Source organism: Apis laboriosa, unplaced genomic scaffold (genome assembly GCF_014066325.1).
Source record: "Apis laboriosa isolate Shangri-la unplaced genomic scaffold, ASM1406632v1 scaffold112_cov148, whole genome shotgun sequence".
NCBI lineage: Eukaryota > Metazoa > Arthropoda > Insecta > Hymenoptera > Apidae > Apis > Apis laboriosa.
Window position 1 is genome coordinate 307,134 of NW_025220865.1, and position 24,100 is coordinate 331,233.

The 24,100-nt window shown below is 25.6% G+C and overlaps 1 protein-coding gene across 1 annotated transcript; it reads left to right on the plus strand.

The window, feature by feature from the left end:
- The first annotated feature begins 11,651 nt into the window (after positions 1–11,651).
- Positions 11,652–22,350, plus strand: LOC122711389 (homeotic protein caudal-like). Its single transcript, XM_043930140.1, has 3 exons — positions 11,652–12,606; positions 20,979–21,124; positions 21,754–22,350. Exons 1-3 carry the CDS (start codon positions 11,955–11,957, stop codon positions 22,024–22,026), a joined length of 1,071 nt encoding a protein of 356 aa, XP_043786075.1. The 5' UTR covers positions 11,652–11,954; the 3' UTR covers positions 22,027–22,350.
- The last annotated feature ends 1,750 nt before the right edge of the window (positions 22,351–24,100 follow it).

Below are 24,100 nucleotides of genomic sequence, written 5' to 3' on the forward strand. Positions count from 1 at the left end.
AACGCCATTTTTTAATGCTGCAGATAAAACAAATATAAACAAGGAAAGAGAATAGTTGAAGAAAGACAGAGATATATTAAAAATATTGAAATCAGCGCCATCTTCAGAGTGCCGCAAATGAAACTCATAAAGAAAGGACAGAAAATAGTGGAAGAAGGATAGATATAATAAGAATTAACAGCTAGCGCTATCTCTTATATTTTAAAAGTACTTCTTTGGAATTATTCTTCTAAAAAATCTTAAAAGATGGCGTTTATTGTCAATTCTTTCTACCTTATCTTATTTTTGATGAAATACTTTTAGGAATTATCAAAAGATGGCACTTATTGTCAATTCTCATTTATTTTCTACCTTATCTTACTTTTGATGAAATACTTTCAGGAATTATCAGAAGATGACATTGATAGTCAATTCTTATACTAACTCTATCTTTCTCTTATTATTGCTCTTTGTCTATATTTGAGTTTCATTTGCGGCACTCTGAAGATGGCGTTGATTTCAATATTTTTACTCTATCTCTGTCCTTTTCTCATTATTCGTTCTCCTTGTTTATACTTGCTCTAGGCGCGACTATCGACAAGATACAAAATATTAATTAAATATTCATTATTTCTCTTTTATAATTATAATATGAGTTAACTTTTATTGTAAAAAGTATAAATTTTTCATTTTCGATTTTACTTTTACAAATTTTTATATAAAAATAAATATATTTTTATACAAATAATTTTTATAATTCAAAATCGAGAGTGTGTCTACAAGATACATTTGTCCCATGATGGCATGTAAGTAAATACTTATATCTTATTATATTTTTATTATTATTATTATTATTTAATTTTTTAATTTGTATCTAAATGATTTTTAAGTATTCGAAAAATCATATATTGTAAATATTATTTTACAATATAAAAACATTAAATTCAAAAATTTGAAAAAATTAATATTGATTATAATATTGATTAATATTGATTAATTTGAAAAAAAAAAATAAATATCTTCAAAATGGACTTATAGTGGAAACATTAAATTCAAAATTATTCATTAATATAAAAACATTAAATTCAAAAATTTGAAAAAATAAATAATATTGATTATAATATTGATTAATATTGATTAATTTGAAAAAAAAAATAAATATCTTCAAAATGGACTTAGTATTTTATTTTATTTTTAGAAATATAATCTAATCCATGTTAATTTTCATTATGGGACGAATTAATCTACGAATTAATATTTAATTAATAATATTTATATCTATTAACATTGCATTGATATTAATAAAATTTGCATCATTTCTAAAGTAAACTATAAATAAAAACATTATTAGATTGGAATCGGACGAAAATTGTTCTTATCATAAATGAAAATTTAATTTTCATTTAATAATATTTAATTTATATATAAATTTTAAAAGATAATCTATCAAAATTCCTATCAATGATTCAAGATCGAACTACCATTTTTGGATCTGTCGTTTCTAATTTTTCATATACATACTACTCGAAAGACGAGTCCCGGTTTCATTTCAGAGTGGTCGAACCGGTTGCTCCAGGGTATGTCTTCAGCTTAGGACTGCCCATCATGGAAATTCCTATGATATTGCATTCAGACGAATGTTCAAAAGGATCAAAAGCTTTAATATATGTATCTTTATAGGCGGAGCCAAATAGTGAAATCGTAACTCGCGTATGTGGATTCAAAACATATAATCAAATTTAAAATATATCGATATAAATCAATAAGAACAATCTTGTTCCGGGCTTTAGATCGATTCATAGACGTATTAGAAAGATATTAATTCATATCTATCTTAGATCTTTCTTTTTTTTTTTGGTTGGAACATATTTTTTTTTAAACATCTTTAAAAAATACTACTTTAATAAAATAAGCATAGAATCAATTCTTAAAGGGTGAAATTTTCATTCGAGCAGCTATCATGACTACATTTCTAAAATCATTACAATATCTAAAAAAAAAAAATTCTCTTATCTTCAAAATAGACTTAGTATTTTTAAATTTAGAATTTATTACACATAGAATATTTTAACACGGATATATTCAATGCGGATAAACGTACGCATCATATAAATTTCTTATGCTATACCGGTTGATACGTGTAATCGCATCATTTACTAAGAAATGCAAAAGATAGAAAAAAATATTAAAATGCATATCTGATTTTCTTTCTGTATATACGATTTACTATCATTTTAATATATTTAACATCGAAAATTATCATTATTATTTGCATTAAAAATCCATATTCACTATTGAATTCCATCTATTTCGATTTTTGATGTTGGATTGAATGTGTTTATAAATATTCATCAAATTTAATAAACAATCCAACGAAGGATCCAAGGAAACGTTACTTTGTAAATATCTATTTATGTATTTTTTTTTTGTCTTCCCTCCTCGATACTTATTCATCGGTAGCGGTACAAATTCCATGTGGAACGCACAATTGTAGTCAGAAGGCTAAAAAACAAGGGAAATCAAAGAGATGTTGGATGTATTCACGCAAAGGATTATCGGCGACTCGTTCGTTGCTTTGTTTCGGAAATAAAGTGCATTTAGCTGCTTCGTTTTCAGCTTAATACCTTTCAAGGTACACGAGTAAGGTAAGGTAAGATGGTTGAATGATGTCGGTCCCGGGTTATGGAATATGGCGCAGGTTTCCCCAACATAAAACATTTTTTCTTTGAACCAGAGTTTAGACAAACCCGGTCGTAAAATTTTCGAAATTTACCTGCACAGAATAAGACAGAATAAGAAAATGTCGAGGGATTGAAAGTACGGATCCAGACAACGGTTGCAAATTACCATGCAATAAAATTAATATTATTCAAATGCAGCTGAAACTGTCCCTGTACTTACATCCATTCATGACATTCTTCGACAAATGTACGAAACATGGCTTGCTAAGCCTGAAATAAGCAGTTTTAATCTTTTACCTTAGCTACGTAGCTTTTACTAATTTTCATTGTCAAGTATTTTTCTTTTCTTTTCTTTTCTTTTTTTTTTTCTTTCTTTTCTTTTTCTCTCTTTTATTTTTTCCTACCTTGCTTTGTGGTGTTCTGCTTAGAAGAAATATTCATCGCTGAAATTTCTCTAAATATGAAAACAGATTTGTAAAATGATTTATTACAAAATTTTTTCTACTTTCTTTTTATATATATATTATATATTTTATCCATCTTAATTTCTTATTTTGATCGTAAATGAGAATATAGTTCACATTCTTTTATATAATATTATTCAATCACGTTCATAAATTTTCTTAATATCGATAACTTATTTATTTACGACAAATTATAAAATTTTATGATTTGTACAACCTAATAGAAATTTAAGCTTTTATGATTAAATTATTTTATTTTCTAAATTAGTATAATCTAATTTTATTTTTTTTTCTAATCTATATTTATAGCATATCATAATTATTGTTTATAATCCAAAAGATTAAACGTCAAAAGTTAATATTGATTCAGACATTAACATGAACAATATTATTTTTAAATAAAAAATTTAACTTCTTCTGCAAACTTTTGTAACTATATCAAAGATCCTGTCAATTGTTACTGTCAATTTATCGTTAACGCAATTGAATTCTATTAAACATATTTCTGTGATTTGATGCAAATTGTATCAATTTATGAAAATATTAACTCTTAAAGATAAAAAATTCATGTTCAAATAATTTCTAAAAACACAAAAGTTTCTATTTTCAAATTTCATTTCTAATGTAAAAAGTGAGAGTTAAAGATTTTTTTATATAAAATATACAATTGTTTAGAAATTCAATATCGAGTTTAATTTATTTTTGTAAAAACATAATACTTTTTGTACAAAATCACAAATTTATATACAATGTTTCTTGTTCATATCGTGATAATATTTTGTCAATAAACGATGAATCAATTCAAAATAAATTCAAAATCCACGAAACAAATAGATCTAACGTGTAAGTAAATAAAAATCTAAGATTTATTTCGATTATTTAAAACAAATTTATATTTTTTCGTGATTGTTTAATATAAATTTGAACATTTTCATTGAATCGTTGTTTACATTGTTTTTATTAGCTTAGCTTCGATTAGAAATAAAAATAATTTTTCGTAAAGATACATGTATAATAACTAGCCTTGGCACATTTGTTTCATGGGCTCCATAAAGACGAAGGGCTTTTAGATACTAATTTTATGTAAAGTTACGAGACGTTGCAGTGCCCTGATGTGCTATCATGCTTCCCGCAGGTGCCATAATCAAGGGTTTGCGACTCATAGCTACTGTGCTCTGCAGTATAACTAAATGTTCTGCAAGGAATTTCGGGTAACTAACACATTCGAACATGCCAACAAATTTTTTTATCTCGATATCGAAGAAAGATTCTGTCAACTCTATCATTCAACTTTAGTTTTAATTTTAGTTTTTCTTTTTTTTTTATTCTATCATTTCATTTCGATATAAAATTTAAGAATATTCGTCATTTTAGATAATATGTTTATATATTATATAATGTTTCTTTTTTTTACAAAGAAAATGTAATGTGATTAAAATCTTTATTTATTTTATTTTATTGTCAATGTTAAGACACCTATTATTAAATATCGTTTATCAAGTTAAACAACATCTTTCATTCAGATATATTATATTAATTTATAATCTCTAATAATATATGTAAATTTCTCGAATTCATTTGAATTATTATTCGATCGCGATATTATTTGATTTATCGCATTATTCGATCACGACAATCTCTTACTCTAGCTTTTACTGACGAAAGACAATGAACAGTATCATTAAGCAATAATGTAATCGTTACAAACTCGTTATAAATCTTTTGTGATTTTTTTTTAAACAGATTTATCGTTTATTGAATGAAGTATTTTACAATGCCGCATGATTTTCAACTATATCGAGGGATAATACAACGAACTCCGTATATAAACAAAGTGCATCGCGCAGGGAATATTCGTGAGGATTCGCGAGCGCGTACGCGTGCATACCTCTTCATCAGTTACGTGTTTATGGCGTCATAAAAAAATAAAAATAGAAAATACTTTTACGGTGCCGATCATTAAAGTCGACTGGGCGAAGAAACGAAGATGTTCGTCAATTAATGTTTGTGAGTTCATGTAACTCTATGATCGTCGTATGCGCCGGCGGAGTGATATGCAAGGAATGAAAGATGAATAAAACAAAGAAAAATAAGAGATAAAGGCTGATTTCTTCATCTTTCGATGTGATGAATTATTTCTATAAAAGAATATTTGTTAATGGAAATGAATTTGTTAATGAAAGTGGAAAAGAGCATTTTCTATCATACTTTGATAAAATTATAAAAGTATGAAATTATGTGAAATTATATAATAGTTACAATACAATTGTATAGAAGTATTTACATTATTTAGAAATTCTTGCATTATTTTTGCAAAATAAAATATTACATAAAGTTACGATTTTTCTTACATAAAGCAACTTTTTTTCTACTTTTAACATTATAATTTTAGCCTTTAATGAAATTGTCGAGTCATTGCAGTGCACACTTTTCGGCATGCAAATATTCGCTGTATTCTCAATGATTATATTTAATCTGCGTAAAGAAATGGTTGACGCAAATGTCACCGTTTTGAAAACTCTCCTAAGCATGCGTAATACCGTATAGAGATACGACTATGTGACGTATCAGTTTATCTTTTATCTCCTTCACCTCATACGCGTACGTGTGTGTTTCAATTGTTCTCTTTCTCCTCGATTTTTCCATTAAATGGATATCTTTCGATCTTCAAAAGAAGAATTTCAGAAGTTCCTAAAAACGAGAACTTCATTGTACAACTTGTATATATATAAATCAATTTTTATTGTTTGCGAACCTCAGGACGCCATTTTTATAGACGATGATAAATTTTTAATTTCTGGCAGTTTTAATCCTTTTTAGTTAGTTTCCGAAACATGTTGTTTAACCTCATAAAAGATATGGACAGTTAAGTAAAAATATTTCTCTTGCACGTTACCGGTCATTTATGAGGGTGTTTATTGCTTGTTTGCAGTGCAAACATTTTGACTTTGAAATTACTTCTCATTAAATTCACGAAGAGTGGGTCAGTAAGTTTCTTTATTTCTAGGCATAGATAATAGTTAAAATTTGTTACGACGTTTAGTTAGATATATCTACTAACTGTATATTTACATATCTATTGTCTGTTTTAAATTTTTATAAAAATAACATATATCTTTTTGTAAATTATAACGAATATTAATAATATTTATGTAATTTTCCATGTGTATTAAAGAAAAATATAAGAAAAAGATATTTTATAAATATTATCTAGAATATAGATTTAAGGATAATTGTATAAATAATACTGTGATAAAATTATAAAGAATTAATATTAATATTACATATTAATGGCTAATATTATACAATAATATTTATTATGATAAAATTATAATAATAAATATGAAATTCTTAAGTATGTTTAAAATATGTCTTCAAAAATTTTATTTTTTAAATTTTTATTTTTAAAAAAATCAAGATTATGAACAGATATATACAAACAAGAAATTGTATAATCAACGTTTTTTAAATAAAATAAAATTTTACATTTTTTATTTCTATTTTTTGTTGTAGAATAATTCTTTATCGAAAATTTATTCGTATTGAATATCCAATTGAAAATTAGTTAATTTTATTTATATAATATTATTATATTTAATCGAAAAATTTTCAAATTGGATTTTCTCGAAAATGAAGTCTTTAACAAAAAAAATTTTATTTTATTTTTTCATAAGGAATTATTCTATGTTTATTTGTATATATTATTCGTTCGACGAAAATTAATATAAATTTATAGAAATTGATATAAATAATAAAATTTATAAAAAAGAGATACATAAATAATTATTCTACGAATATTTATTGCACCTAATAAAACACTAATAGAAATTTCACTTATTGTTAGAAACGAACCAAGATCATGGTATTGTTTAGGGAAGGTCAGGTTCTTGCAGGTCTTTATGACAATTTTAGGGGCCATTTCATTTAACTTAACTAAGTTTAAAAATTTTAAATATGAGAAGTTACAATATGAAGTTATTATTGAATTTTAAGCTGGATGATGAATAATGCAGACAAAGAATAAAGACAACTTGCCTCCGAAATACTATCCCATTTTGTATTTCATTGTTAATTGAAATAGTAAGGTTTCAGAAATATTCAGACCCTTGTCTGAATATTGTACCAATATTTTCTTGAAATGTTGACATATTTTTGAAAAATTTTCTACTTTCTAAAATATATTTACTCAAATATAGCTACAAAACGTGCATACAATTTATTAACAATAATAAATTATTTTTAAAGACAAAAGAAAATGTGCATCTTTTGAATTTTCTAGAAACTTTTCTAAAAACTGAAACTTTCTTAAACTTTCTTTTCTTAAATCAATATAATTTTCAATAAAAGAAAAGTAAGAGAAAAAGTTAATAAAGTTAATAAAAGTTTTTATTCTATTTTTTGAAATTAAATTTGAAAATATAATTTGTATTTATTTCATTATTTCTTTTTTTTTTTTATTTGGTAATATCTTTTCATTTGTCACAAATTTTTAGATACTAGATAAAAAGTGATAAAAATTGTAACTGGAAAGATAAGATTTTTTAGTATTTACTTGTCAGTAAATATTTTCGCATCTTCAAAATAATAAACTAACCGAATAATTACGGAATTTACCACAGCTACTATGTACCGAACAGCAGGATTTAAGAAAAGGATCCTTACAAGAAATATTGCGATGACACTTTGACAAACTATTCTAGTCACACCAATCATTGACAACGATGATAAACATCTTTTGTCACATTATTACGCCATCGATCATTGTAGAAAAAAAAAAAATTACATAAATAAAAAAAATCGCAAAAGGAAACAATCAATCACTTTTTATGATAGCGAGTATAGTTCATCATTTCATATTCGAATTATTGAAATAAATCTCTTTATCTTATTAAAATAAAATAATCTAAAATCTTATTAAATAAATAAATAAATATCTATCTAAATAATTGTACTTTATCATCCATAAAAAACAAAAGAAATATATGAAAAATAAGAAATAGAATTTCAATAATTATACATAAACAAATATTTATCTAAGTAATTGTATTTCATTATAAAATTTTATCATTCATAAAAAATAAATATAAAAAAATAAAAAAATTTCAATAATCATATCTAAAACTATAAAAAAGAACTATAAAAATTGATCAGAAATTATTGTTTTCTTTGTCTCAATTCTAATTTATTTCAAAAATAGAAATATAAAAATAATATTGCATCTAACTTTTTAATAATTATTTAAAATTCAATTCTTCATAATTTTTTCTAAAAATTATTAATTTAAAAATTATAATTTAAAAAAAAAATTATAAAATAAAAATAAGGTATTGATAATCATTGCATATTTATTTCGCGTACTTGTACAATGAAGAAACGAGGACAAGAACGAAGTGGAGGTCGAAAATGCCGGTCGGTAAACGGGAAAGATCACAAAGGCCAAAGAGAGACAAAAAGGAAAAGTACAGGAAAAAGGATAAGAGAGAATGAAAGAGAGGGAACGGGTATCCGTAGGCGGAGCATTTCCAACTGGTGGACGAAAGGAGCTTAGGGACCGTAAGTGCTAGCAGCAATGCGAGTCAATATTGTGACACACGTCACAGTCGGTGGGCCTATGCCAGCTGCTATTATACCAAAAGATTATCTTTGCCTTCTAAACAGCTAATATAATCCACCTTACATCTCATCATCAACGAAAATGTGATTTCTTATGATATTCATATGAATTTTTATTGACATTCACGAAACACATCATTTTTCATATATATATCTCGAATAAAGATGCGAAAATCTATGAATAATTTATTATTTTGATTTGATTCTGATCTTGATTGTAAAATAGATTGTAGGATAGATGATTGATCTTTAATTGTTGGATAGATTTTTTTTATTTTTTTGTAATTAAATAAACAAAAAATTAATAATTTTTTTGTAATTAAATAAACAAAAAGATGAACAATCTGACGTAGATAAATAAGTATACATATTATTTTAAATCAGAAACAGAAAATCAAATCGAAAAATATATGATAAGAATAAAAACATATTTATTATAAATATATATAAATTAATAATTGTTTTATTTGAAAATTAAAATTTATATAAAAAATGAAAATTTTTATTTAAGAAAACTATGACCATGATACAGTCATTATAACCTTGAATATCAAGACAAGGTCAATATCAAATATATTTCTGAAGCATGAAACATTTCTTTAAAATTTTTTTCAATAAAATTTAATTAAATATTTCATGATAAATTAAAGACTGATATTTAAGTAATTTCATAATTTTACAAATAATTAGATTTTATAAAATAAATTATTTATACTATTAAAAACGTTAAAAAAAAATTTTTTAAAGTTTAGTCAGTTTATAAGATACTTACTTACTTATCTTTCTAAATTTTAGAAAAGTTTAAAATCGATATTTTAATCATAAATATATGTAAATAAGTAAGTACTTAGATATTTTTATTGAAACTGACTTATCTTATTTCTAGAAGTATAATCGATATAGATAAAAAAAAATCAACTTTTAATCTATTATCAAATCAAATTTAATTGAATTTAGATAAAAAAAAAATATATTTACATATGTTTATATATTTTGACAAAAAGTAGATAATTTGAATTTAATTATAAGTCATAAAATGATATAAAGTCATATAATATATATATTTTTATTACTCTATTATTATTATTATTATTATTATTATTATTATTATTATTATTATTATTATTATTATTATTATTATTATTAATTTAGAAATAAAAGATAATTTTTTAAATATATTTGCAAAAGCTTGCAAGAAAATTTTACTAGGTTTTCAAATTTTTTTATCAATCATTTTTTATCATTTCTAAAACTTCTAATAAAAGTAATATGATGCGATACGTTTAAATTAATTTCCAAAATATATTTAAATGATATATATCTACGCTTATAAATTTTAATAAGTGAATTATATAGCTTAAATTAATTTAATGAAAAATATGTATTTATGTACATGTATTCTTATACACGAATGAAACATAAAGAACACGAGTTTCAAGTCACTGGAAACAAATATAGAGTATACTGATAAGCAAGGGATATCTATATTATTGTTGAAAATAGTTTGAATATAGATTGTCCGTGCAATCGTTATGCGCAAATGTTTAATTCTCATTTAACGGTTATGTAAACGTAATAAACGATAATGATCGATCTTAATCATACTCATAGCAAATTCAAGTTTTTAGCTTTAAATCATTTTCACAGCGTGGTGATTTATGAACCGAGCTGTTGCAATTTATAATTGTTATACATTCTTAATTATGTATGATTTTGTTACGACCACGCAATAAAATATCATACTAATTTGTTGGCTTGGTGCAATGAACGCGATTCCCATCCATACATCAATATATATAACTCAAAAATATACATCAATTATCTAAATATACTTATTTACATGTAATATTAAATAAAATAATATAACAATACAATATTATCGTTCATAATTATAATATTTACTGTAATAAAATAATTACTTATCATTTAAATTTTAAAATGTTTCAATTCATAAAAGTAAAATAAAATTAAAATTTAGGATATTATAAATGTAGTTTTTTCTATTATTTTTTGCATGGAATTGATTATATAAATTCCTTCTAAATTTTATATTTTTCATTTTCACAATAAAAATGAATAAAAATATTGTTAATTATGATTTTTTAAAAATGGTTATAACCATGATGTTATTTAATTTATATGATATTTAACTATAACTAATTGTAATATAACTACACAATAACAAACTTTCATAGTAACAATTTTGTTATATACATTTATATGTACGATTAACTTAAAAATTAAAAACATTAAATTATTTATATTAAAAATTATATTAAAAAATTTCTCAATTAATAAGAAATCATTATTGGGGAAAGCAAAGTGTAAAAAAAATATTAAAAATTAAATTATACTATACTATCAAAATAATATCGTGAAAGTCAAATCTAACAATTTTAACTTTCTTGTATGCATCCAATTAAAAGAATTCTCCCACTAGAAGTAGAGGTCATGTAAACACACAAAGACAGAAGATATATTTTCATAACGTGGACAAAGTGCTGGTAAAGTGCGATAAGCGGGAAAAATATTGTCTATTTCGCATCTTTTACATGGGAATCGCGTTTTCGGAGGCGTGAGGACCGCCTTCTGCGCGTATTTTATCGAATAGCGGCATGTTTGGGCGTTGGGACGATGGTCGAACGGCCATTACGGTTGGAGAGTGGAGAGCCGAATGACGATTGGCGGAAAAGTGACCGCGTGGTGGGGATAAAAGCACGCTGTAGGCGGACTTTGTTATTTAAGTAAAGCTGTCGCATCCTTCGATGGTCACAAATCAGAAAGCAGTCGTAACCAAGAACTCAATAAGATCGCGGGTGTTCAACGGCCATCTAACTGATGGCCGTTACCATTGGTTCTGTGTAGTGTACCCCGAGAATCCGTGCGTGCATCATTCCACTTTGGAGAACAGTTTCTTCGCTAAATACATAAAATATATACTCAAGTGTTAATATTTCTCGATTCTTCTCAGTGCTCCATGAAAATAATAGAAATAGACTTGAAAAATTTTAACATTTTTAAACCACAAAGTTAAATTATGAAAGACTTGACTAATTAATAATATTTTTATATTGACGACAGCTTCATTGATAAGCTGGAATATTTATTAATACAGCTTAATTGTTAAGCTGGATATTTATTAATATAGCCTAGTGATAGGCATAAATATATATATATATATTTATATAGTACAAGTGCATAATATCATCTTACCTCAATGGCGGATATCAGCGGGCTCGGTATGATGCCTTATTACACTCCGTTCGCGATGTACCGGCAACAACAACAGATTGTTGGCCAACAACCATTAGGGCAACAGATGCAACAAACTCAAGTGCAACAGACGCAACAGCACGCGAGTAGTTCATCTGTTGCCGACGGTGGCCAACAATACTGGTACGGGTACCATGGACATCCGCACGGAGTACACCATCAGGCTGCTGGACAGCAGTATTTGGATCCCGCGGAGGTTCTACCGAGCTGGTCACATCATGCTCACGCGTACACACACCTCCAATACCAGCATCATCAGCCGGTGTACCAACAGTCGCAAGTAAGCGGAGTGACAGATTGGACCGGCGATGAAGCAAACACAGGGGTTGGAGCTGGAGAGACTAGTCCGCCAAACACCATCAGCGGAAGCGAAATGAGCAATTCCAGCAATCCAACTTCTCCACCGACTAATAATAGCAACAATAGTATTTCATCTAACAACAGAAACAACAATAGTAATAATATGGGACACAATAGCAATGTGAGCAACACTAACACCAACGTGCACAACAACAGCACGACACCGAGACCAGCTCAGGTTAGAAGTCCATACGAATGGATGAAGAAGACATCATATCAGAGTCAGCCGAATCCAGGTAAATGAGAAAAAAATTTATTATTAAGTAAGAAAAATTATTGTAATAATTGATAGTTTTTTGAATTAATTTTTTAAATTTTAAAATTAAAAATTAAAATAAAAATTCAAAACCGTGAATTGCAACAAATAATTTGATATCGATATAATGATGTAGTATCTAATAAATAAAGCGCGATAAGAATAGAAAATAAAATTTAAAAAGTAAATATGTTCATATTTACAAAATATACTAATTAATATTCTATAAGATCATTCCACTAGTTCAAGATCTAGAAATTGAAGAAGTTTAATTTTCCTTTTTTTTTTTTTTTACATTTAATAACTAATAATTGATGATATTAATAATATTGATCTATAAGATATATCTCAAGATATTCACCAAAGTGAATTGCATTAAATAACGCTATTACATAAATTCGAATTAGTAAATCAAATAGAAAAACGAAAAATATATATAATATATAGTGTAAATATATATAATATAATATTAAATATATATAAAATATATAATAATAATAATAATTATATATAATACAATATATTATATAATAATAATAATAATATAATAATAATATATATAATATATAATATATAGTGTTTCACAATTTTCAATTTACCTATATAGAATATAGTTAAATTATTCGATTCACTGATGTTCTATTATGATGTTCTATTTAAATTCTAAGATATTTTAAACTCTAAGTACAATTAATTAAAAAATTCGAAATAATATTTTATGAAATCATTACCGGTTAAATTTTAATCCATGTATGATGAGATAATGGAAATGAAAATGAATAGAGATACGAAATTATTTATTTTTTCTAATAAAATTCGTGTAAAGATCTGAATTACTGAATTCGTCAGACTGATTGATATAAGTACGTAATGAAAAGAAAATGATAGATAATAAAATTTTACAAAATCGTTCGTTAAAATCTTAATGCCTTTTCCAATGTATCAAATTCGACATCAATCGTATTTATACAACATTTATACAACTCGTTAATGATAAGAAAGCAATTTTTCGATTTGAAAAATATATAAATATATAAGTTGATAAATTTTAACATTACATAATTTTAACATAAATTTTAGCGTAATTACTTTGTTCACGATTCGTTCGTAAAATAAAATTCATTCTTTAAACGAAATTTTAATTATCACATTAAAGCAATTTAAAATTTCTTAATACCGATAAAATATCCGTGTTAATGGAGTCGCGACAAAATCTTTTCATTTCACGTACTTTGTACATAATTCTATTTTTTTAATCATATTATTATTCCTGTAAAATTAATAAATAAATCTACAAAGAAATATTTTTGATAAATTCTATTTCAGCTATTATATCGTATTTTATAGTTATTAAAATATTTGTTTGATTTAAAATATATTTGAACGAATTATAATTTTTACAGGACGTTAGTTTTCTATGTCGACAAATACGATGTTTTTTTGTTTACAACAAAAAATTCGAAATAATATGTATGTCTACTTACACTTTTGTTGTATATCCTGTAGAATATTTTTCGTTAATGTTTTGAAGATATTTTGAATTTCTTCTTGAGCCGAATTTTTCTTGTTAAGAAATTCTTATAATATAAAAAATATAAATTCAACATAATGATTAATTAAATTTTATAACATATTATAAATTGATTAATTATGCGAATATACGAATAAATGAAAGAAAATTTAAATGAAATATCCATGGAGAACTTGGTGTACATCGTGCACGGTTACAAACACGTCTGCGGTCTAGATACGAAGAACAATGTAAACACGGTAACAGACGAGCAAACATCTAATTGCTCTCAAATATTTGTGAGATAATCTCCGTCCTCTCTTGCTGTCGCCCCGATTTTCAACCGGACCAACGAAAGCGGGAATGCTACTCTTTCGTGTCATGGTGGTTTCAGCAATCATGTAATGACAAAAGATTTCGTTAAAAACTTATTTACCACTTATTAAAATGGAAACATTTTAATAATGTTATTAAATTGAATTTCAAAATTTCAAACTAGATTGTATAAAAAAAATTTAGCAAACAAGTAACGTATAAAAGTTTTATACAGATACATATATATTAATGACGGTATACATACATTCAAACGAAAGGTCAAGTCAATAGTTTTAAAGAATTTATATTTTAAAATTATATTTAAAATTATAAATTTTTATATTGAAATTATTTCTTGATTTATGATATTATAGATTTTAATTATTTTGGTAAATTTTTCGGTTTCTTAATTAATTTCTCATATAGATATAATTTATCATTTGAGCTTCCTATTATAGTATTATATCTATTTGCGGTAGAAAAGATTTATGGCTTAGAAAATTACGATGTAATTTCGAATTGAAGAAAATATAATGTTTAAAATTAATAGATAAACGAATTAATAAATTATTATTAAGAATTATTAAGAAATTTATAAAAGAAAATTTAGATACTACATCTTAGTAATTTTAATAGTTGGATGATTCCGAAGATAAAAATTCGATTCGATATAATTGATAAATCCATTTTTTATTGATTAGGATGCCAAGGATATTTATGTCGCGATAAAAATATTTAATTATTTAGTGTAATTATTTAGATGTATTTTCTATCATTGCAGCATGCAACATAACAATAAACAACAATGCAGATTCAACGGTTCATGAAGTCTGCATCATTGATACTATTGGTACGATAATATATCGTTTGCTATATTTTATATTATTTTTATTTAAATAAATGTTTATATATGTATGTATGCATATAGATGTGTTATTCTCGAATATTTTATGATTTGCATGCTACAATTATAAATTACGTTGAAGCAATTATCATTTTAATTAATCATTTTATATTTTGAAGCTCGTTTTATATAATTTGAGCATGTTTTATATAATTTTATTCATTATTTCATAAAAATTATTTTACTAATAATATAAATGTAATATAAATTGATGATAATATATTTAGTATTAGATATATATATCTGAATGTTTCTCTAAATATATTTCTATATATTTCTAAATATATTTCAAACATTTTTCAAATTTTTTTCAATTACTTTTCATATATATATATATATTGTCAAATGTAATTGCATGATGTTAAGAAATGATATTACGATTGAAATAATTTTTAATTTCTTAATTAATTTTGTATTGAATCTTTAATTAATTTGAATTATTAGTATCAACAATCAGTTTCAAAAAAAGTCGAATTCAAAATTTCGAAAAAAAATCCTCAACATCTATTCTAGTTTATTTTCAACGTTTCGTATCCACTGACTTTTTCTCGTATATAAACATAAAACTATTAATTTTAAACCGTCGTATTCAAATTGTCTACGAAAATATAAACACAAAAGGTCCTTATTTTCAACTGACAACAATTCAAATACAGACAATACAGTTAGTAGTAGCATGTATACGAAATAATCGTGAAGACGTCAGAACGAGCATCAAAGCTCTATCCTGTTTTCTTCTTGCTGCTCAATTTCATCCTGTTTTTTCTTTTTTCTACGGTTTCACAACCGTGCGACCCTTCAATACCTTCTAGCGGCTATTATCTGCATTTTATGGTTATATTGCAGGCAGCCGTTGCTCGTATAAAGACGACTCTCGCATTCAGAATACGTATTACAATTTCGTGGCGGGTATTCGCATATTCCTGTCGATGTGCGATTTTTCCTCGTAATTATTAGTCCTTCGAAACGACCGCGTTTGCTCGATTCTTCGATAGAAATAGGTATATTCGCGATTTCTCCGGACTTTATTACTGAAGCCATTTTAGTTGCATCGTGAGAAGATTGGTGAACGATCGGATAATAATATTTTTAATAGTAATAATCTTTACATAAGGATGAAAAGAAATTTGATTTAGTTATCACTTTAAAAGATAATAAGATAATAGTTACGATGTACGAATATTCGTACAAAATTATATAATCATTTTATTAGAAATATAAAATATTTAAATAGCTCTAATTTTTTAATACTTTAACATAGAATTTACAATTTTTCATCTACTCTTCTTTTAAAACAGATCATATAAATCTTAAAAATTTAACATCATATAATAAATGTATTTGAAAAACTTAATCATTTACTTAAAAATTTTATTAGACTATTTTTAATCGCTTTGAAACTAATTTTATCGCACGAAGAAGAAGAAATTATCAAATTTATTCAATATCAATATTATAATTATATCGTAAAATATTTTCGAACGATTTGTTTTGCCAATAGTAAAGATTAATTAAATTAGTCACCAGTTGAAGTCGACGGGAGATTTACCATTCATCTAAATCTTAAATTCTTTTAAGAGAAAAATATCTTTGTTCAGTAAACGGTATCGAATGATTCATTTCTTCTTTTACCTGACCCTTTGTTATTTGGCCACAACTTAAGAACTGACTGGTAAACTTCTTTGCACGGTAATATCATAATAAGATGAGGGTCAAAGTAGGGATTTTTCTCGACACTTAGAGTGGCCAGAGGATCAATGACATTTTAATCCTCTATATTGTTTCTTGTACCTCTTTTGGGAAACAAAAACATAAATTGTTTCCGGATTTGCTATCATTATTTATTACTCATCTTTACATTTCAATTTATAATTTGCAATTTACAATCTTGGTACTTTTAAACGTTGTAATGTTGGGGGACGATCATTGTATTACATACTACGAAATATACCTGCGAACCACTCGAGATTGCAATTCAATTAAATTCATAGGATCAGTCGAATCAGATTTTTGTAAACGTTAGTGTTTATGGTATCGCTGTGACACGCGTAAGTGCTGCTATCGAAGATAAATATCTCATACTTCGTTTAATTACAGATAACGATTTCTACGATTCAGAAAACTGTGTATATTGCGTTTTACTCTTCGATTTTGATCTTCATTGGTGAAAAAGAGAAAAGTAATTTTGTGTGTCAAGTAATTTTTTTATCTAAAGTCATCTTTATTTTTGCAATTATAACTTAAATTATACTATCCAATCAATGGAAGAAGATATTACCTGCAAAAAAAATGTGAAATGTTAAATAACAATAAAATATAATATTTTATTGAAAAATTAATTGCTAATAATTGTTGGTTATTAATAATTGAAACAGTTAAAATTTATCATTCGATTATTTTTTCAATAAATATTGCTTTCCTTCATAGTAGAATAGAAAAAATTTCCTTCACCTAACTATTACTATTATTATCACCTAAAATTAATAGAAAAAAATCTCATACAAGTAACAAGTTTAATCAAGAAAGCAGTGTCTTGCTACCGATATTTGATATGCAATATACAAATGTTACACGGTACAATAGAGGTAATGCCACTGACGAATGGTACCCGAGCGGATCCAGAAGCATCGGTTAAAGCGGAGGAGTATGGGGATCGCGGTTAAGAGGGTGACAGAGAGTAGTCGAGAACATCAGTGGAGAGTGGCAGGAAAAACGGGGCACGCGCTTTCACCATTTCGCCATGCGAAATGGAAGAGCAAATGCTATAATGGGGTGGCAACGAGCCCCAAGAGTCCTGTTTCTTTGCTCCCTCACTCGCTTCTTCTCTGTCTCACTTTTCTACCGTATCGTACGCAAAATATTCATCCCTCTTGTTCTATCAAAATATCGAACAACGAAATCGTGGTACGGATTTGGTTAATTAAAGTTCAAGGACCGTGCTGTCTAATAATGATTTTATATGCTCAGAAATAGTCAAGTGTCTAGTAAGTTTAATCATTTAAAATTTACGTAAATGTAAAAATGTAAAAGTTATGTATTCAATATAATATAATACATTGTGTTTTTGATATTTTTTGAGATATTTATTTGAAATTGCTACACAGATAAAAAAAAATCGACATATCTATTCCATCAATTCAATATGTTATGAAAGATTTTCCATGTAAAAATTAGGGTTGATCTCGCGTTGGATTCTTTTACGAGTATGTTGACTCGACTTTTAACGATGGAATACATTTGATGCTTAAGGCAGGCGAAGGTTTCGAAAGAAGTTTCTTTGTAATCTCTGAATAAATATCGTACGATATATTTCTATGTAATGCTTAAATTCTTCCATTTGTAGTACATACACACTGTGCTGACGATTTACATTCATGGGTGTTACGTTGTTTTTTTTTTCTTATCGAACATTAGAAGAGTTCTTGTTAATATATGAGTTACATAATTTTCGTGAATTAATAACTGTTCGAGAAATAATTAAATAATTATGAATATCATTTGGAATGTAAAATTTAAAGAAAATATTTTTCTCTTATATATATTATCTTGACTGACCTGGTGTAACAATTACGCTATTCAAAGTACTAGTAGATCGAGTGTTGACAAGGAACCAGAGGCGGATAATCGTAGGTGCGAGTTTCGATATCAGAAAGATGAAAAAGACCGACGGTAATCCTTGCCGACTCACACAACTAAGCGTTTCTTATATCGAAAAACCGACTATTCTCCCCTTCAAACAACATTCTCCGTTGGGATTCCGATAGACTTTTTCGGATATATAAAAGTTCAAGTGGTACAACTTGAACAGTTAAAAATCGGAGTGCCACGAAAGAAATCGGTTTATGATTCGACACAGATTAATTCCTACGTTCTGCAGATCTTCTCGTTTATTACCTTCTTTATTTTCTAATATTATCTTTTATCCATTTATTTAGTTTCGTATGTTTCTTATAATATTTAAATGACCAAAAACGTTACGTTTTCACGATAATTGAATGAAATCTTTCAAGAAATTTTTACTTATAGTATATAGAAGTACTTACTTATATTGTGCGTAGGAAAATTTATCATAATTAAGATGTAATATTGCATAGAATTTGGAATTTTTTTTTTTGTTTCTGATGACAATCTTCCAAGATAAAACGTCTGTCGATAAGATTTAATGATGTTTTACATTTGTTTATATACATTGGTTTTCAGCAACGATCGTGTTTAATATGGCAAATATTTGTGGTTTTGAACAATGTTGAAAATGAAATGATATTCGAATATATCATGAATGAATTCTCGATGATACTATTTTGAAGAATGATATATATTTCTTATGTTTAAATTGTATGAAGTTTCTTGTTGAAAAAATAAAATATTCACAGAACTCATAATTATATTCGTAATTTTGCAAAATATTTCATTAAATTTTATCCATATTCGATATGGATAGAATAATTTATTTTATATTTGTAATAATTTATTTCGTTTAATGTTATTTTGTGTTAACATAATCACCAGCGCGAAAAATTGAAAATGTTCAATGATTCAATGTTCTATAATTATAATCTGGACAAGATTCGAAATTCGATGTATTATAATATATTTGAACAGACACGATAAATATCTTCTGAATCTCATTCGCTTGCAATAGTCAAATATCTATTAAATATCTACTTTAATACAGTTTAATGATAAAACAGAAATAAAAAAGAAAAACTCGAAACACAAAGTTGTCATATTCATCAAGGACACTTTTTAATTGGAATCGATTTCTCTTTGGCACAAATTTTCTGTAATCTCGATGATTTTGTGCCAGCCATGCTGAATTCAACTTATATACCATCGAAAAAGTCTAAGGTCGAAGCTTATTCGTGATGTCTCGAAGGCCTCGAGCACTGTTATCGAGGAGTGGTGGATTAACGTGCACGCCTTTGATCTTGCCGACCTGGTCTTATCTAATCGTTTTCCTTTCTCCCGTTCCGTCCCATTCCCAACCATGGCCTCTTTCTCTTATTCTCTTTCACTGCGTTTAATCCTTTTCTCATTTTGTATTTCATACTGTTATTGCAATCATTTCGAATGCCACGTTGAATTCACATTATCATCGACATCAACTTGTCGGCTCCTCTTTTGCTATTTTCCTCATTCGAAATTCGTAATCCGCGAAGAAATATTCTATGCTATTTTCTTCACCTTTCTCCCCGTGAAAACTTTTACTAGAGAGAAGTTTCTTCTTCTTTTGTTTCTACAAGCAATTTTCAATTAATATAGATAAGTTATTAATAATTAATATTAGAGTAATCATATATTTCAGTTTCTTTAATTTAATAATATTTTAATAAATATTATAGATATTTATTTACATAATGATTAGTATCTATTTATTTTTTTATCATGATTTATCGTTCGTATGGATTTATAGATTGTTGCATGTATTGAACATTTTTTAAATCTCGTTTTACTTACTTTATTAATTCCTCTTTGTTCGAGATGTGTCTACGAGTATGATCGTCAAAAGCGTTATCTCTGTTAACACGTTATTGACAAGAGAATTAGGGAAGCAGATATTAAATGTGTAATAACGTCAGTTGTTATCTTCGTTTTCTATTTTCTTTTATTTTTTTTTTTGCAGGAAAAACCAGAACAAAAGATAAATATAGAGTGGTCTACACAGATCATCAGAGACTGGAGCTTGAGAAAGAATTTCATTATAGTCGTTATATCACAATCCGTCGTAAAGCCGAGCTTGCACTCAGTCTTTCACTCTCTGAACGACAAGTAAGTATATCGAAAACATATATCTATTAATATTAATCTACAAAGCCTATTAATGTGCCTATGTGCCTATTAATACGAAATATAAATCGCATAATAAATAAAAAGAGATTTTAAGCAATATATATTAATAAAATCGAATAATGTTAAAAAGTAATTGATAATTCACTTTCGATATTTATAATTCCTTAAATTAATCGTGAAAATTTTACTTTTATTCTTAAAATATCTAATATTCTTCTTTGTTATAATATTTTTTTTTATAATCATTTGATTTATAATTATTAAAAATTAGATATTTATTAACTATAATATATTAACTATAATATCTGAAATATTTCATGAAGATTCCATTGTTCTCAATTTTTAGGAACCGGGTCTATCAAAATAATTAATAAATTATTTTATTTATCAAATTATTTGAAAATTTTTTCTTCTTTCACTATTAAAGCATCTAAAATTTATTAAAACTTCTAAAAAATTCTTTTCGTGCAAAATTCATTTCATTTGATTTCACAATTATAATACTAACCTGTAATAAATCTAAAATTTTATGCTTACATTATACTTTTCATATTCCATTATTTTTGATTATTTTTATTTATAAAGAGAATGTTTTGTTGATGTTATAGGTAAAGATCTGGTTTCAAAATCGTCGGGCAAAAGAACGCAAACAGATGAAAAAACGGGAAGAAATGGAGAGAGAAAGAGAGTTGAAGGCAGCAGAAAGTGTTACAAGCGCGAGCGGTGCAATGGCGAGTCTATCACTTGGAGGAATGCTGGGTGGATTGATGCACAACGGTAACTCATCGTCCCTGGGTCATAGTTCACAGATGTTTAGTTTGAACCACGCACCCCCTACGCTGCAGGCCACACAAACGCAATCTATGCCAAACAATCTATGACCTGAATATTCAGTAACTTGGTCCAATCATGACTGACCATTTTTTTCCGTCATATGCAATACAGAAAAAATGATATTGATAGAATAAGAAAAAGAAAAATAGAAATAGATATATATTGTGATATATGATCTCACGATAATTTGAGGACTCGTGAAAATCGCTTTCTATAATTACTCCTATTAATTAATTATATCTTTTTCTTAGTTTATAATTAAATAATTTATTACTTGATTATCGATAGTTTAAGTTTAAATAAGATTGATTCAAGGCTCCATTAAACTTGAATGTGTTATATAAAAAGAAATTTGTAGCTATATGTTAAAGATGTAAACATCGAAATGTACATATGTAATTATTTCTTAAATAATATAATGTATATATTATGATAATTATTTCAAAGGATTCGATTATAAAATTACTCTTTATAAATTATAAAAATATAATTATATTTTTATAATTTACGATGGGTAATTTTATTATATTATCTGGTTGCAATACTATCAATTTTTACGTCTATCTATTTATAGGAAATTAAAAGAAAGTTGTGCAATTATATACTAACTTTAGCAAATGTTTGTTAAAAAATTAGTAGAAGAAATTTATAACAAATCATAATACTTTCTTATCGATAAATGCAATATATTATTTTTTAAATACAGTCATTGAAATCACATGAGAGAAAAATGTGAAATTACTTTTATATAAATAAATATTTATAATATTCCATTTATATAGACTATTAATATATTCGTGGGATCTTTCTAAAAAATTGATTTTAGAAGGTAAAACAAACGCAAAAATTGATATAAAAAATATTGATATTTATTTATTTATTTAAAAAATTTAAATTCACTAATGATAGAAACAATTAGGCAATAATATAATAGAAATAAAGTTATATTACTTTATTTCATATTATTTAATGCGAATTTAAATTGTTTCTAAAAGTTTTATTTTATACATCGATTTTTGTGTTTGTTTTTTGATTTCTAAAATCATTCCTTCAAGATATCCTACGAATATGTTAACATTTTGTATAAATATATGCCTCAAAAAAAGGACACGAAAGATAGAACGTATCGTTTTTATGTAATTTTCTTTTTTATTAATTTTAATCAGACTTATTAATTTTAATCATCGACTTTTATTATGATTATATTTTATTATGATTCTCAAATTTCTCGTTTAAACTCATTTTTCTTTTTATTTCTTTTTTTAATTCCATGTTAATATGTTTTAATATGTGTATATATATTGCTACAACTTCAATCAGGAAAAATTTCGAATTTTAATCACGACAATAAAAGAAATGAACGATGACGCTATTGTTAATAAGACGGAAAAAAATAAAAAAAAATTGCTGATGTTTTATGCGTGCCTTGAAAGCGTAGTTATTAATTAAGTATTATACATATGCAGACTGCAATTATAATGTTATTATAGATGAAGATATAAAAGAATATGAATGAAAATGTTGAATGAAAATGTGCATGTGAATTTGTATGATTGGATATATTGTATATATATATATACATGTATATATATACATATATATAAACATTAAAATTTGTAAATTATTATTATATAACAAATTAATAATATAATAGTGTAAATGTTACATAATCATTAAATTTAGCATTATTCTGATATGTGATCAAAATAGATAGCATTATATTTAATAATAATCCTTTAGCTCTTTATTATCCTATGAATTTATTATCCTATAATAACGCAAATACTATAATTTAAAAATTTGAATTAATATAATTTAATTTGTTAAAATTATTATTAAAATATTAAAATTATTATTAAAAATTACTATAAATAAAAATTTAAGTATAAAATAATGTCCCTTTTATAAAAACATTACTAAATATAATTTATCATATTATCAAATTTTATCAATTTCAATAAAATTGTACACAATATTTTCAATTATTGAAAATTATCGATAATATCGAACTATTAATCAAAATTTGTCAAGATTCAAGTGTGAAATATGATTAATAATTAAATCTATAGAATAGTAAATAAGTTTATGATGCCATAATTTATAACAATATTCTTAATTACT

What these genes read in the sequence shown, in the direction of transcription:
- LOC122711389 (XM_043930140.1), top strand. Translation starts at nt 11,955, where the DNA reads ATGGCGGATATCAGCGGGCTCGGTATGATGCCTTATTACACTCCGTTC. An exon ending in TCAGAGTCAGCCGAATCCAG is followed by an intron (nt 12,607 to 20,978) that starts GTAAATGAGAAA and finishes TTTTTTTTGCAG; the next exon opens with GAAAAACCAGAACAAAAGAT. An exon ending in TTTCACTCTCTGAACGACAA is followed by an intron (nt 21,125 to 21,753) that starts GTAAGTATATCG and finishes TTGATGTTATAG; the next exon opens with GTAAAGATCTGGTTTCAAAA.